At 40.2% G+C, this 15,971-nt stretch overlaps 1 protein-coding gene across 1 annotated transcript in view; it reads right to left on the bottom strand.

The window, feature by feature from the left end:
* SCG3 (secretogranin III) overlaps positions 1-15,971 on the bottom strand; it is a 39,007-nt gene that overhangs the window by 5,804 nt on the left and 17,232 nt on the right. The window contains exons 9-11 of the mRNA XM_008016602.3: positions 15,101-15,184; positions 13,254-13,391; positions 2,097-2,177 (exon numbers count right to left, since the gene is read on the bottom strand). Of these exons, the coding sequence (XP_008014793.2) occupies positions 2,097-2,177; positions 13,254-13,391; positions 15,101-15,184 (303 nt within the window). The remainder of the gene's footprint in view (positions 1-2,096; positions 2,178-13,253; positions 13,392-15,100; positions 15,185-15,971) is intronic.

Raw genomic sequence — 15,971 nt, 5'->3', positions numbered from 1 at the left:
CAGAGTTCCATGCTTCACCAGATTGGTCATTTCTAGAATGGGAACACTGAATTGCAAGATGTTGTTGATTATGACCAGGAGTCTGATTCGTATGCTAATCAGTGAAAACAGTAACAAATACTCCAAATTGATGTACCATACGATTTACCATGGCTTTGGAATGTATTTTGGTACACAGTGTATTACAATGATTCTAAGATGAACATTTTAAAATCTTTGCAGTCATTGATGGTATGTTGTAATTTAATCGCACATAAAACAATGGTGCATTTTTAATCAATGACAGATTTGATGAAATACAGTTCATGTCAATTTTAGTATAACTGACAGCCTGGAAATTAAAATCATTTTGAACCAAATAAAGTATGCATGAATATCGATAATTATTGCCATCACACTCAACTTAGAAGACCCAAGCTAAGACGGTGCAGAAAATACCTCTTTCTCCCTCTGTGCTGTATCTCAGAGGTTTGCAAACTTGGCTGCACGCTGGAATAACCTGGGGAGTTGAAAAAATACTGATGCCAGAGCTCTGTTCCCAGAATTTCTGATTTAGTGGTGCTGCAGCGCAACCTGGGCAGTGGGATATTTAAGAAGTTCCCCAGGTGATTTGGATGCACTTTAAAGTTTGAGAAGCATTACTTGTTTCTTTGGAAGGCATCACTTTGCAACTGCTCTGGCCAGATACCTGGGAATCATATCAGAATCCTCCTTCTCCATATAGCTCTCAAGTTCCTCCCTTCCTTTTTATTTCCTCTGTTTTCCCCTGGTTTACAGCCCCATATTTCTGCTCCAGATCTCTGTCTTGCCTCCTTATCTCTCTCCTGCCTTCTGGGGTCTTATTTTTTCAATCTGTAGTCACACTGCTGCCAGATGGATTTCTCAGTTCTTTTTTTTTTTTTTTTTTTTTTTTTTTTGAGACGGAGTCTCGCTCTGTCGCCCAGGCTGGAGTGTAGTGGCCGGATCTCAGCTCACTGCAAGCTCCGCCTCCCGGGTTTACGCCATTCTCCTGCCTCAGCCTCCCGAGTAGCTGGGACTACAGGCGCCCGCCACCTCGCCCGGCTAGTTTTTTGTATTTTTTAGTAGAGACGGGGTTTCACTGTGTTAGCCAGGATGGTTTCGATCTCCTGACCTCGTGATCCGCCCGTCTCGGCCTCCCAAAGTGCTGGGATTACAGGCTTGAGCCACCGCGCCCGGCCAGATTTCTCAGTTCTTAACCGTATTAGGCCCCAATGTAGGCTCTCTTGGCTAAAACCAACCTCCTCTGAAGGGTGCACAAACCTCTTCCTGACATGGCCTCTGCCCACTTCCCAACCCTGTCTGCTGCTCTTCTCCACAAACATCCAGTGTTCCTGGGGACATGCATGGCTCCAGTTCCTAGAACAACCCCTCTCCTTGGTCCTTTTATGTCTTGGTACCTACTGTTCCCTCCGTCTCCATCTCTCCTCACTTGGCAGATTCATTCTTAACTTTCCAGGAAGGGCTTTCCTGTGGCCCTTTCTCTCAACTGTCTCTGTCCTAGTATGAAGATCCACCCCATCTTCTCGCCTCCTTGGCAGTAACACACCTATCCATGACATCACGGAGCAGGACCAACCATAGCTCTAATGACGCTGTGCACTCCTTGGGTGGGGCATCTCTGGCACTTAGAACAGGGCCTGGTTCTGTGTTTGCTTTACATAAGTGAGTGACTGCTTTTGTGACTGCAGGGTGCGTGAAATAGGTGCTCAGAAAATGCCTTTGTTTAAAATACTCCAAGAAAGGGGGGCTAGATAAAACAAGACTGGCAGCATTTGATAATTATTGAAGAAGGGTGCTGGAGACACAGGGATCCATTATACTATTAGTTCTATGTTCGCTTGACATTTTTCATAATAAAATGTAAAACAAAAGAAAATGTCTTTGCTTAAAAGGCTAATTTGAATAATAAGAGAAATGGAAGTGCTGTTCCCCTCTGCGTCTGAGAGGTGACTTCAGTCTTTTCTGGGCTCTGCGGGCAGACTTTGGCACAGTCAATCTGATTGTGGGAATTTTTATATAGAAAGACCCCTGACAAATGGGTGAAGTTTGCAATGTACAACCACACCCGGTCCTACCTTCTTTATTTCCTTTTTTGTCATGTTTCTTCAACCATTCAATATTTTTTCTGATGGCTTCCAAATAGGCTTCTGTTTTTCCTGGAAGAGGTAAGAGAACTAAATCAAACACTCAGAAAATATCACTACATCTCATTTTAGAGACCACACTTATGTTCAAAACCACAAATATTAGACGTATGCAGCACTTGCAAGGTTGTTTCCCTAACTAGGCAATGTACATATTTGCATGTGCATATGTGTGTTTGTGTGTTGAGGGGTTTAGGTCAAGGAGAGCAGGTGGGGATGAGGTTCCAGGAGGAAGAATCAAGTTGGTAAGTGTCAAGGGGCGTGATTCCCACATACAAATAAATCCACCTTGATGTCCTGGCAGAGAAGAGTTTTGATTCGGTTTACTAGATAGATGGGCCCCTAGATTAGTTCATTTCTGGTTAGGGATGGTTCTTCCAAACTGAGGAGCATCATCAGGCCAAAGACTTGAATGAGACTGGCAGATACTTAAAGATTCCATCACTTCAGTTGAAAGTCCAAATGTGTGGTTTTATGTAAGCAGCTCTAAGTCTTCTGCCCAATTCTGGCAGGGGACAGGTAAAAACTTAGACAAAGAGGTGACCAGCGCTTCACTTCAAGGTTTGGATGGCAAACCTTAGAACTGGTTCTAGTCAAACCCCCAGGATGTAAACACTGTTCAAAGGGCCTCAAGTGTGGCACAGGAACACCAGGCATCACTCATGCACCTGCTCTGTGATGCCCTTTACCTGCACTTACTATGTCTGCAAGTGGATATTACCATCCACTGAGAGGTGAGGAATCTGGGGCTCAGAGAGGCGAAGTGAGTAGGCTAAGGCTATACAGGAAATAACAGCTGGCATTTGGACTCTGATCTGCTTAGTTTCCGCTACCTGCATTATCTGCAGGATAAGACCTCACCTTCAGACATGGACAGTAATGTTGCTTTCTTCTGTATCAAAGAACTCAGCCATTCTCTTAACTAGGTGAGGCCCTAAAGCTTGAGAGGTCCTAAAGCTTAGGGAGTCAGCACCAAGAAACCAGGTCTCTAGAAAGTACCAGATGGCCTACAAAAAGAGGCTTTCAAAGTCCAGGGCCTGTGCAGAAGCAATAGATGCAGAGTTCAGAGTGGTGACCACCCCATTCTGAGCCGCATCTGAGCCCTGTTTACTCTACCGCACAGCCCTCTTGGTTGAGCTACCTGTATTGTGTGCTTATCATGTGCTGAGGACTGCTTTATGCTCCAAAATACACTGTCTCATTTATTCTTCATGACAACTTTTTGAGGCAGTCCTATTATCATCCCCATTTCACAGATGAAGAAACTGAAGCACAGAGACATAAAGTCATAATCACATGGCTGAAAAGTAGCAGAGCCAGGCTTGAACCTGGGTACCTCCAACTACTGTCCGTGTACAATAATACTGCCCTAAGAGTTGACCATGTTCCAGTTGCCCCCACTGCGTTTACCTAAGTGACTTTCTGAGCATCTTTCTTCCTGATCTTGAAGCCTACTCTAGCCTTACCACTGAAGATCTGTGTCATCTGGTTCCCAAAGAAGCACAGCGACTCCTACACAAAAAGAGGTAAATGGACACCAGAAGACATCCACAATTTTTAGTCCTTAGTTGCTTCAATAGTTGGTGTAGAAACTGCCTTGATTTCAGCAGTCTGGGAGGCTGAGGAGGGAGGATTGCTTGAGGCCAGGAGTTCAAGACCAGCCTGCACAACATTGTGAGACCCTATCTCTACTAATAAATAGATACATAAATAATGATCTTTAAAATGCAGTGTTTTCTATTTCAAATTAATTCAGTTAGATAAGGCATTTTGAGCAAGGAGAGAAATCTTAGTGCAGACCATTTCTAAACAATGCAACTTCATTACTTTAAAGAGTTTAAATAAAATTACTGATCCCCATAGGACTCACTTTAATGAATAATTTGTCATTTGCACATTAGGTAGTTAGGACTTCTGAAACTTTTGAGTATGTCTGAAAATAGTCTTGTTCTTTAAATAATTTTAAGCATTGTTTCTACTATCTTCTCTGATATCATATCATGATGTGAGAGCTTATTTGAGATAAGGAAAACCACAGCTTGGTCTGTTTAAACACTGCATTAAAAATTCCAAATTAGGAGAGTAAAAACAAATGAAGTTTTCACCATAGTGGGGCAGACATTGCCCACTCTCGTGCCTCCCTCTTCATAGCTAGCTAATAGAGGAGCCCTCAATGACAGATGAAATGGGTAGATCAATGCATCACTTTTTTTGATCCTCAGGTATGTTCTACTGTTTCCCAGAAGTTTTCAATAGGATTGAGCTCTAGTTGCCAATGCTGAAGTTTGGTCATTATCACACCTTATATGGGCCTCTTTCCCTTCGTGCTCATGTACCTACCCTGCAGTGGTGCTTCCTGGGGTCACTTCCCAATGAAGCTACTTCACCTCAAATCCTTCTCTTAGTGCATGCCTTGGAGGGAACTCAACATAAGACAGTTTGAAATAGAGGCCTTGACCAGGCTCTGTGGCTCACACCTGTGATCCCAGCACTTTGGGAGGCCGGGCTGGGTGGATGGCTTGAACTCAAGAGTTTGAGACCAGCCTGGACAACGTGGAAAAACCCCATGTCTACCAAAAAAAAAAAAAAAAAAAAAAAAAAAAAAAAAAAAAAAAAATTAGCCAGGCGTGGTGGTGTGCATCTGTAGTCCCAGCTATTAGGAGGCTGAGGTGGGAGGACTGCTTAAGCCCAGGAGGTGGAGGTTGCAGTGAGCCAAGATTGCACCACTGCACTCCAGCCTGGGCAACACAGCCAGATTCTACCTCAAAAGAAAAATAAATTAAAGGTCTCAGCATTATTGCATTAGGCTGCTTTCTGTTCAGGAACCCACTACCTATAAAAATGGCATGGAATTTTAAACAGTATGTAATGTATGAAAAGCTATTGTATTCACTATATTGACATTATCAACTCACAACAGAGAATGCGTTTACTATAGCTTAAAGAAAATTGGACTGCAATTCTAGTAAGACTAGTATCTTAGGGGTCATAACATATGATTAGGACTGTTTCCCTAATTTATAACAGAACTCCCTGTCATTCTCATCCTCTTTCATGCTTAATTTTTATCCATCAGAAGGTGACTACTTATCACCTTCTACTGTAGCATATAATTTATTAAGTTTACTGTCTTCCTCCCTTAGAAATATGTTGTTTGCTGATGTACCCTCTTGCCTAGAACAAGGACTGACAGACAGGAAGCTCTCAAGAAATATTTGTCAATGAGTAAATGGACGAAGGCTTTCTATACAGAAGCCAAATTGCAATTAGAAGATTGCCCATTGAGCATGGAATCCAAACTAGGAAACTACGTCTTAAAAAAACATATAAATGGCATAGATTTATCTCTGCCCTTTTTTTTTAGTGACAATGAATGATTTATTTGAAAGACTTGAAATTTAATGGATTCTAAACGTAAATGACAGCTATATCAGAACCTTTAAAACACATGTGTGATAGGTATACTATATCCATATGTCATTCTTCATAGAATTCTATTAATTAAATATCATTGTTCTCGTTTTATTCATGAAGAAACTAAGGCTCAGAGAGGTTAAATGACATGCCCAAGGCGACATAGCTAAGTGAGGGTCTAATATGGTTGGGTTGTGTCACCACCCAAATCTCATCTTGAATTGTCGTTCCCATAATCCCCATGTGTCATGGGAGGGACCCAGTAGGAGGTAATTGAATCATGGGGGCGGTTACCCCCATGCTGCTGTTCTTGTAGTAGTGAGTGAGTTCTCACAAGATCAAATGGTTATGTAAGGGGCTTTTCCCCATTTGCTCAGCACTTCTCCTTCCTACCGTCATGTGAAGGAGGATGTGTTTGTTTCCCCTTCCACCATGATTATAAGTTTCCTGAGGCCTCCTCAGGAACTGCGAGTCAATTAAACCTTTTTCCTTTACAAATTACCCAGTCTCAGATATGTATTTATTAGCAGCATGAGAGGGAACTAATACAGGGTCAGAGCCTGGTTTTGAACCAAAATTAATATGGAGCCTTTAATGACTGGGGCTGGGTCAAATTCACCTTTTAGACTAGAGAAATTGAGTGCCTGCTGTTGTTGTTAAACTGGCTGACAAGGCAGTGGTTCTCAAACTTTGATGCACATTAAAATCACTTAGCAAAAAATTTTAAAGGCCCAATGTCCAAATTGCTCCTCAGACCAATTAAATCAGAATATCTGGGACTAGGGACCAAACATTTGTACTTTTTAATGATCCCGAGGTGGCTCCCATGTGCAGCAAAGTTTGGGAACCACTGCCACCAGTTTTAAGACCTCCACACGCTTACAAGAGCCTTGGCAACAATGGGAATCATATCAGGTACTCTTTTGCTCTTGGAGCAAAGCAGCTGGCTCATATTGACTTTTCTCTTTGCAGGAGCTGAAAAGCAAATCTTCTAGTTACACAGTATGCACTGAAAACCTTGTGAGAGTTGACTTTGGAAAGCCGGACTATTTTTTTCCTCAATTTATTTCATCTTCCTTTGGAAAAAAAAAATAGCTCATGGCTGAGGTAATAGAGCACAAGCCTTGAAACATACGCTGAAGCAGATGGGAAAAGGGCCAGAATCAAGATGCAGCCTTGTTTTTCTGGCTGTTCTGGTTTTTAACACTGTGAGAAAAATATCTTTTCTAAACATGAATTTGTCCTTACTCTGCTATGCTGTCCTGACTGTCTCCCTCTGGGGAAAGTGTATAAATCAATAAGGTTGGCCTATTGCATACTGCATGTACTAAAGACATTAGGTTTTGCAAAAGAGTGTTTATAAAAATTAAAGTTTGATATAATACTTAAAATTATGCCAAGATTACATGATTGCACTTTTGAACCGGATGAAGCAAAGCAACTGATACTGATGCATGGGTGCTGACACAGGCCACAGAGCTGTGAGATTCAAGATTCTGCATAATGATGACATTTTACATGCCCATTAGATGCAGCATGGAAGACTGGGAGAGCACTGGAAGAAGAGTCAGAAAACATGGGTTCAAGGCCAGCTCCACCACTCTGGCCATGAGGTCTTGAGCAAGTCGCTCATCTTCTGGGCCTTCTTTTACTGGTTTGTAAATCAAGGGGTGAATGCTAAAAAGGAGACTCATGATTTGTACATATAGAAAGAAATTCCCTTTTGTTGTCCTTGAAAAATCCATGTTGATATATAGCTCTCCCAAGCCTACTTGGGACTTCCTCACCCACTTGCTGACTGCCAGGGGAGAATATTGGACTCCTGATTTTTGGACATTCCTTAGCAGAATCCCCGGAGACTTGAAGGGAGGCGTGAATTCTCTTATGTTGCTTAAAAAATAAGTGTATCCACATGAATTAGGCAACTTATTATCAATTTATTAAATAGGCTAACTTTTCTGGCTCCTGTAAAAAAGATATGACGATGATAGGACATTTAAGTGAAAGTTATCTTAGAGATCACCTTTTCCGACCTAATTTTATTGTCCAGCCATAAACTTAAATGATAGCACTGGAGTGAGTTTATGGGTGTTATAATGCTTATCTCATCCCTTGGATGATTAAAAAAAAGACTTTCGGTGACCCACAGAACAGATGTGAATGAGTAAACATCCAACTGGCAAAAAGAGCCACACTTAGATTATGAAATAAAGTTTGAAAGCAGTTTTCTTTGGTCTTCAGAGAGCAATTTACTTGAAAAGTTAAGCAACTTTATAGATTTGGTTGAAGTTAGAATAAATTATAATTTGTTAGAATATCCATAAAAATTTAGGAATAATTATTGAATCAGTCAAACAACTAGACCAACATTGAAAAACACTATTCTTAATGTGGGTCCCTGTGGAAACCATAGTTTAAATAGTTTAAACTATTTTCAAAGGTGAATGTATCATTTTTCACCATTGGTAATGAAGTTGGATGTTTTTTACATTAAGCTGGAAATGAGATGCATAGAAACATGCTTTGTAAACTGAAGCATGATATAAATGTAGAGTATTATTATGACTTATATTCCTTACAGGACCCAGTTCATGCTAGGCATGGTTAATAAACGGTTGCTGTGGTTAGATGAGGCTATCACCTCATACACTGCAAGGCCAAAACAGACTCCCCACAGATACTATTGCCAATGTGTTCTGCTTATAATTATTTCCGTAAGTGGTTTTAGCTGGACCATTACCTCATCCTTTATTCTACTCTGTAATGTCCTCCAACTTTCTGTCCTGAAGGGATCCTGTTCTACATATGTCTGGCTCATCAATAAGTGGGATATGTGTGCATGTATGTGGCCTGTGTTGCACTTGCCAGCATATGGGTTAAGGACTATTCTTGGGCCATTTCAAAGCTTGCTTGAGTCCTCAAAGGCAGGAATTGGTTCTTATATTCCTTCTGTAGCTGCTTCCTAGGCACAGCGTTAGGCATGCCATTGGAATAAGTGTTTATTTCTTGCTGAATAACTGTCCCAGAAAACCCAGTCAACCCTGCCTCCACTCAGACGGATGATTTTCTTTTTCTACCTAGAGACAATGGGTGTTTTCTCACTGGGTTTCATAACAGAGAAGCAAAATAGCCCTTGAGAAAAATGCAATAAAACCACTACGAACACAAAGATATATGTCGGTATGTCCTTTTGGGAATTAATTACATTTTTTTTCTTAGAAATTGTTAGCCCTTGGCTTAAACTTAGTTGGTGTTTTCTAAACTGTATTAGAGTCAGTTGTCCTTATCCCAGAGTAATGGGGTCAAGGGTAACATGAATAAATTACATCTCTGAACAATAGCAGAGGGACTAATTTTAACCCCAAATTCCTGCCTTCTTTTTAATGTTTTAGGAGAGCCATTGCAAAGAATAACCCTAGGCTGGGCGTGGTGGCTCACACCTGCAATCCTAGTACTTTGGTAGGCTGAATGGATTGGGTGGATCACCTGACGTCAAGAGTTTGAGATCAGCCTGGCCAACATGGTGAAACCCCATCTCTACTAAAAATACAAAAATTAGCTGGGGGTGGTGGCACATGCCTGTAATCCCAGCTACTTGGGAGGCTGAGGCAGGAGAATCGCTTGAACCTGGACGGTGGCGGTTGCAGTAAGCAGATATCGCACCATTGCACTCCCCCTGCCTGGGCCACAGAGCAAGACTGTCTTGGGGGAAAGAAAAAAAAAAAAAAGTAAATGGATAGAGCTTTAGTCTATTCTGTTCCTCTCTCCCCATTACTATCTGATGGAAATCCTAATGAAGATGGAAATCCACTCTCATCATTAGTCTCCAAACACTCACATCCTAAATAGGCCATAGTGGACTACTGAGAATCATCTCCTGTATATTCATTTTTTACATAATGTTTTCTTAAAAAGAAGCCAAACAGATCTGTCAGCTCGCATTCCTACAGCCCTGTGCACAGCGATAGAAAGTGGTGTTTAAAGCACTGAGAATGTCACCCCAGCAAGTCAAAGGACGTAGCCTATGGCTCACTGGGTTCTAGGGAAATACGATTGCTATACGTGGGCCACTTCCAGAGGGGATGATTGAGGCATGCTGGGTTTCTGTTGAGCCGAGCTGTAATGCTCTATGCTGCCCAGTTCCTGGTTCTCTGTCTCAGGTCACAGGCCACTCTTTTCTTGGTTAGCTATTTTAAAAAATTTACCGTTCATCCTCCACCTCACATCTGTTAGGATAAAAAAAAAATCCAGAAATAAAAAATCTAAACAAGGATATAGAGAAACTGGAACTCTTGCACACTATTGGTAGAAATTTAAAATGGTGCAGCTGCTACAGAAAACAGTATGGTGGTTCCTCAAAAACTTAAAAATAGAATTCGCATATGATCCAGCAATTCCACTTCTAGATATATACCCAAAAGAACTGAAAGAAGGAGCTCAAAGAGACATTTGTATACCCATATATATATATCCATATTACTCACAACAGCCAAGAGGTAGAAGCAACCCAAGTGTCCATAGACAAATAAATAGATGAAATGTGGCATATACATACAGTGAAGTATTTATTCAGCCTTAAAAAAGGAAGAAAATTCCAACATGGATGAACATGGAGGACATGATGCTGAGTTACATACGCCAGTTGCAAAAGGAAAAATGCTATATGATTCCACTTATATGAGGTCACTAGAGTAGTCAAATCCATAGAGACAGGAAATAGAACGGTTATTGCCATGGAGTGGGCAGAGCGGGAATGGAAAAGTGTTGTTTAATTGGTACAGAGTTTCGATTTTGCAAGATGAAAAGAGCTCTGGAGATGGATGGCATGATGGTATGAAAACAATGTGAATGTACTTAGTGCCTCAAAATTGTACAGTTAAAAATAGTTAAGATGGTACATTTTATGTTATGTACATTTTACCACTATTTCAAAAAGATAGATATATATATATTTTAAAAAGAGTTTACCACCCATCCAGAGTGACTTAGGGTTAAATGGAAGTATCAAAGCAGCCTGATTGGTCTACAGGGTCCCCAAACATGGCACACATATCATCAGTTCTGCCTACTCTTGCTCAGGACAAACATTATTAATTGATCATTACAGCTTTCTTTCTTCCTGAACCCAGATACAATATCATAAACTTTCACAACATGGGCCACTACCAAACAATTGGAGTGGACACATCAGCTATGTCAATGTAGGAAAAAAAATGTAGGAAAATGTACAATGTAGGAAATGTAAAATGTAGGAAAATATAAAATGCAGGAAAAAATTGTGATGGCCTATGAAATCCATGCTAGAGAAAAGGAGGATACAAAAATATAAAAATGTATAAGATAGGAAAAATCAACACAAACTTGATACATTAAGGAAAAATTATATTTTTCAGCGCTGTCTCAAAAAAGTCCCAATAGCTGAAATAGAAGCAGCATCTTTCGCCACTATTACCACTCATTTATTTGAACCCGTATAACCCAGGTTTGGGTGTCCAATTCTACAAGTCTTTTCTACAAAAAGGAACCAGAACTCCTTCAAGGAGAATTGATTTCAAGTCTTGGGAAAGGAAAATTCAGAGTGGGTGTAGAATATCCCATTGTTGCTAGAAAGTAAAGACGATGTACTACAAGGACTAAAGAGAAATTTAGGGAGCTCCCACTGCCCAAGCTACACCAATTTAGGCATAAAGTGTTAGCAAAGGTAGTAGTAATATAAAAGGGAAATAGTTTGTAATTTTATTGGTATTGTTGAGTTTCAAGGTATTGAATACGTAGCTAGTTTGTTTCTCTTCTACTTCATACACAGACATTAAGCATGGGTCTATTATTAAGGGTGAATAGGAACCTGTTTCTATTTGTGTTAGCAGGAGATACTGGGTGGGAAACCTTTAAGTGGGCCAGTCTCTTCAAAATTAAGCACTATACCATGAACAAGATTGGTCCTTGTGATCTCATATCACATCATAACAAGGAATAAGAAAAAGTCTACCTATTCACTGCCACTGATGGTTATACATAACCAATGAAAATCCCTTTTCAGAGAGTCCAGTGGTATGTTTTCAGATGATAAATTAGCTGGGTTCCTCCACCACCTCTCCCAAGAGAGAACTGACCCACTGCCTCAGCTCCTAAAGAATAAACTCTGTAGATGAACCTACTAATGAGACATTAATCTCGCTGTGTCACCCAGGCTGAAGTACAGTGGTGCAGCCTCCACCTCCTGACTTCAAGTGATAAGACATAAATAAGGTTCCAATTATATCAAAGATGTCAATATATTATAATGACAGAAAAATAAGGTAGGTTCAAACCATTTGTTCACAACTTCTGGTAAAGACATTGAGTTTTAGAAAAATAATATCTATCTGAGACATAGAGATGTAAATTTCCACGATGTAAACTAGCACAACTTTGTAACAAGGGGACTTGAACCACTGAACTATACAACTAGATCCCACATTCAGACCTGAAATCAAAGGGATAACAATTTAGAACTTATAACCTCATCGAGTCTTTTTCTTTGGGGGTATGGTAAAGTTTCTAAAATCCTAGGAAGATGGCCGGGCACGGTGGCTCACACCTGTAATCCCAGCACTTTGGGAGGGCGAGGCGGGGGGATCACTTGAGATCAGGAGTTCAAGACCAACTTGATGAAACCTCATCTCTACTAAAAATACAAAAAATTAGAGAGCATGGTAGTGCGTGCCTGTAATCCCAGCTACTCGGGAGGTTGAGGCAGAAGAATCACTTGAAGCTAGGAGGTGGAGGTTGCGGTGAGCTGAGATCGTGTCACTGCACTCTAGCCTGGGCAACAGAGGGAGACTTCATCGCAAAAAATAAAATAAAAAATCCTAAGAAGATGCAAATTGCATTATATTATTTCATAGATATATTCATACTATTTGAGGAAATTTGATATATTGAATTTGTTATTTTTATCAAGTCCTTAAAAGTGTTAAAAGTTACAATCACTGGTTAAATCATTTTAAAATTTTGCTTTGTTAAATTTAATTTTTTTTTTTTTTTTTTTGAGACAGGGCCTTGCTCTGTCACCTAGGCTGTAGTATAGAGGTGCAGCCTCCACATCCTGAACTCAAGAGATCCTCCCACCTCAGCCTCCTGAGCAGCTAAAACTATAGGCATGTGCCACCATACCTGGCTAATTTTTGCATTTTTTGTGGAAATGAGGTTTTTCCATGTTGCCCAGGCTGGTCTCAAACCCTCAGCTCAAGCAATCCAGACTGCTGGGATTACAGGCATGAGTCACTGTGCCTGGTCAAATTCATAAATTTTGATAATCTTTTTGAATAAATAGTATGTGATTATTTAGAGGAGTATTCAGTAAGTTTAAAAATATTGCTCAATAAATTCATAAGATTATAAATTACACATTAAACAATGCACTAATGGTCATACACATTCCTCTCCAAACAGAAAAGTTCATTGTACACTAAAGACTATCAAAAGATGAAATCAGTTTGCCATCCCAGGAGACTCAAGACCATTAAAAAAGATTGCGATTCAAATAAAGATACCACATGCCAAGCTTGTTCTATACAGATGGTGTCAATTTCTCAGATGTGATGGAGCTTGCTCTTTGGATCACCCTACCTTGTGTGGTGAAAGCTTTTGTTTCCCAATTTTATTGCTAACCTAGAGCTGTCAATCCCATACCTTTGGGTTCATCTGTCTTTCCTCCTGGGTTGGACTTATCATCTTTTGTGGAGTCCTTCAAGGTTCCATATTCCTTTTCCATCTTAGCTGCTTCTTCCTTGGTACTGTCTGTTTCTTCATGACTCTTCTCTGATGGTGCTGTAATCAGATTAAGCATTGTTGTCACAGGCCTATTTCCTATCTATTAATTGGTTCCTAAAGTAGAAATCAACTTTATTGACAAGGTACAGTTTGAGGTCAGATCATATTTTGAGTTGAATGGGATCTTAGTGCTTATCTAATCCAACCCTCTAACCCCATATCACAGAAGAGGAAATTGAGGCCCAGAAAGGGGAGAGATATGTCTAAAGTCATCCCGTGAGTTGACTTTAGACATACTGCCCCCACCCCACTCCAGCTTTCTGAATTCTGATTTGGTAATTTTTCCTTTCTGCCACACCGTGCCATTAGAGGGCATATATTCTTTGTCTTACTTTAATCTATGTAGGTGATCAAGCCAGGATATGTCAGGTTCTGAAGTATATTTGGTGGGTCTTGATTCCAAATGATAATAACTCTATAGCTGCCCAATCTCTCCTTGACATTGCATTTTTGAAGGACAGTCTATTACTCAGAGTCACACCTAAGGAGGATCTGGGGCTATGGCAGGACTTCTCTCCTTCTGCTCCTTTCTTCACACTCCTTTACCCCTAGGAACCCTAAATTCGAAGAAGAGACTTGAACTCTTGCTGTCAAAAGAGAATAACTCTTGCTCCCTTCTCACTTTAAAATAACCATATTTCCATGTAGTAATCCTTTGTTGAATTAAAAATCATAAAACTTAAAGTAGGTAACCATTTGAAAGCAATTGTAATGCATTTCTGTAGCCAATAAAATATTTGGAACCTCAAGCAGTCTAACAGCAAACTTTTAAAATAAAGTGTTTTTTTATTGTAGAAAAATAGGAAGAAAAGAAAGAAATCAATTATTGTCTGATATCAAACATCCGCTAGTGTGCTGCGGTATATAGAGAGATGCGTATTTTTTTTTCACAGTTGTGGTACAATTTTGTTCTTTACTTGTATCATTAACATTATTATGGAAGGATGTTTCCAGGTAATTAAAAACTGCTTGAAAACATATTTTAAAGGGCTGTATACTATGCCATCAAGAATATGTACATAATTTCTGTGATAGGGACAAAGAGTCAAAGTATAACAATTTGCAATTTTTGGTTGTCATTAATAGTTAAACAAATTTAAAAAAGAATCTGCCATTTGCAAACTTTTCTCTTTTTGTTCCACCCTCCTCCTTGAAAGGAGGCTTCTTTCCATAGCTCACTTCCTGGGGTTTGATGGGCAGAGTAGGGTGATGGGTGGAGGTTTGGAACTGATGAAATCAAGAGCGGGGGTAAAGCGCACTACCTAGGAGCACAGACCATCCCAGGGGAGAGAGAAGGCCTGGGAGGTGAGAGCAGGAGGTGGGGCAGTGGGGAGTGGACAGATGACCAGGGACAGTAGTCTGGAGAAGTGGTTATCTAGGGAGAGAAAATACCTAAAGGAGAATTTTAGGACGGATTGCTCAGTTTTGTGATGTAGCCTTTTCCTTTCCACCTAAGATTCCTAGCCACCTCCAAGAATCTTCAGTAAAAATCTACATGATTTTTCAATGTTTTTTGAGGTCAGATATATGTGCTGTGATTGGCCACAAAATAACCAAAGTCATATCTAATTAATCCTATGGCTGTGTTTCAGATTTTAACACTTTTCAAAATCTGTAATTTTTTATTAATGTTTATTAAAGTTCATTATTTACTACTCAGAATGGTTATTATTCTAAAGGCTAGAAAAATAGTTAAATAATCGTACCTGGGAAAAGCTTGCTTATATTGTCAGTAGCATTTTTTTCTAGCTTGTTTTTGGTCTGAAGAGCAATCATTTCATCCAAGTTTTCTGGAGGGAGGAAGGAAATAAATATAATTTTATTCCCTGAGAGATGACATCAAATTTTTACTAAAAATGTTTAAATTGCACCAGAAATATCACAATAGCAACTCCAAAATACTAACCCTGCTGGTAAGGTGTTTTGACCTGGATTTTATTTCTGAGAATCATAGACTCTCAGGATGGAAAGACATATAATTTGAGACCCTCAAGTTCAGCCTCCTACTCAGCTAATTGTAGAAGTCACTTCTACATCTCTGTGGCCACTGCTAGAACACTTCCAGGATTGGGAATTAGAGTGGATACTTGGAGTTTGACTTACTCAACACCTTGTGGTAACTGCACCTTCATTTTTCTCTGGGGAACCTACTCCTGTCTGACTCTCAGAACATTTGACTCCACTGGTGCTAGAATAACCCTAGAATGACTAAACAGGGTCTTCCATGACCTGGGCTATAATTTAAGGAGGAGCCTAGGACCCTATCCAGGTCAGTGAGACTCAATGGTAGGACCACTGGTAGAAAGAGGCTCTGTTTCCACTGGGATTGATGTTCTGTGAGGAGGTGAGATTGGGACTGTCCCAGCCATCTTGTTCCCACAGGGAGCAATCTGTCTGGAATAAAGGAAGACACAAAAAGTCTGAGCTGTGAGATGAGATAAGGTCAGTTCCTCACACTGTTGGTGGAATTCACAAACCCAAAGCCAGACTACTCCATCACTCCACAGACTTTTCCAGTTATATGCAGCAATAAATTCCTTTTTTGCTTAAGCCAAACAGTTTGATTTCTGTCTTTCA

The sequence above is a fragment of the Chlorocebus sabaeus genome, chromosome 26, assembly GCF_047675955.1.
Source record: "Chlorocebus sabaeus isolate Y175 chromosome 26, mChlSab1.0.hap1, whole genome shotgun sequence".
Lineage (NCBI taxonomy): Eukaryota > Metazoa > Chordata > Mammalia > Primates > Cercopithecidae > Chlorocebus > Chlorocebus sabaeus.
This window is presented reverse-complemented; position numbering and strand designations above follow the sequence as displayed.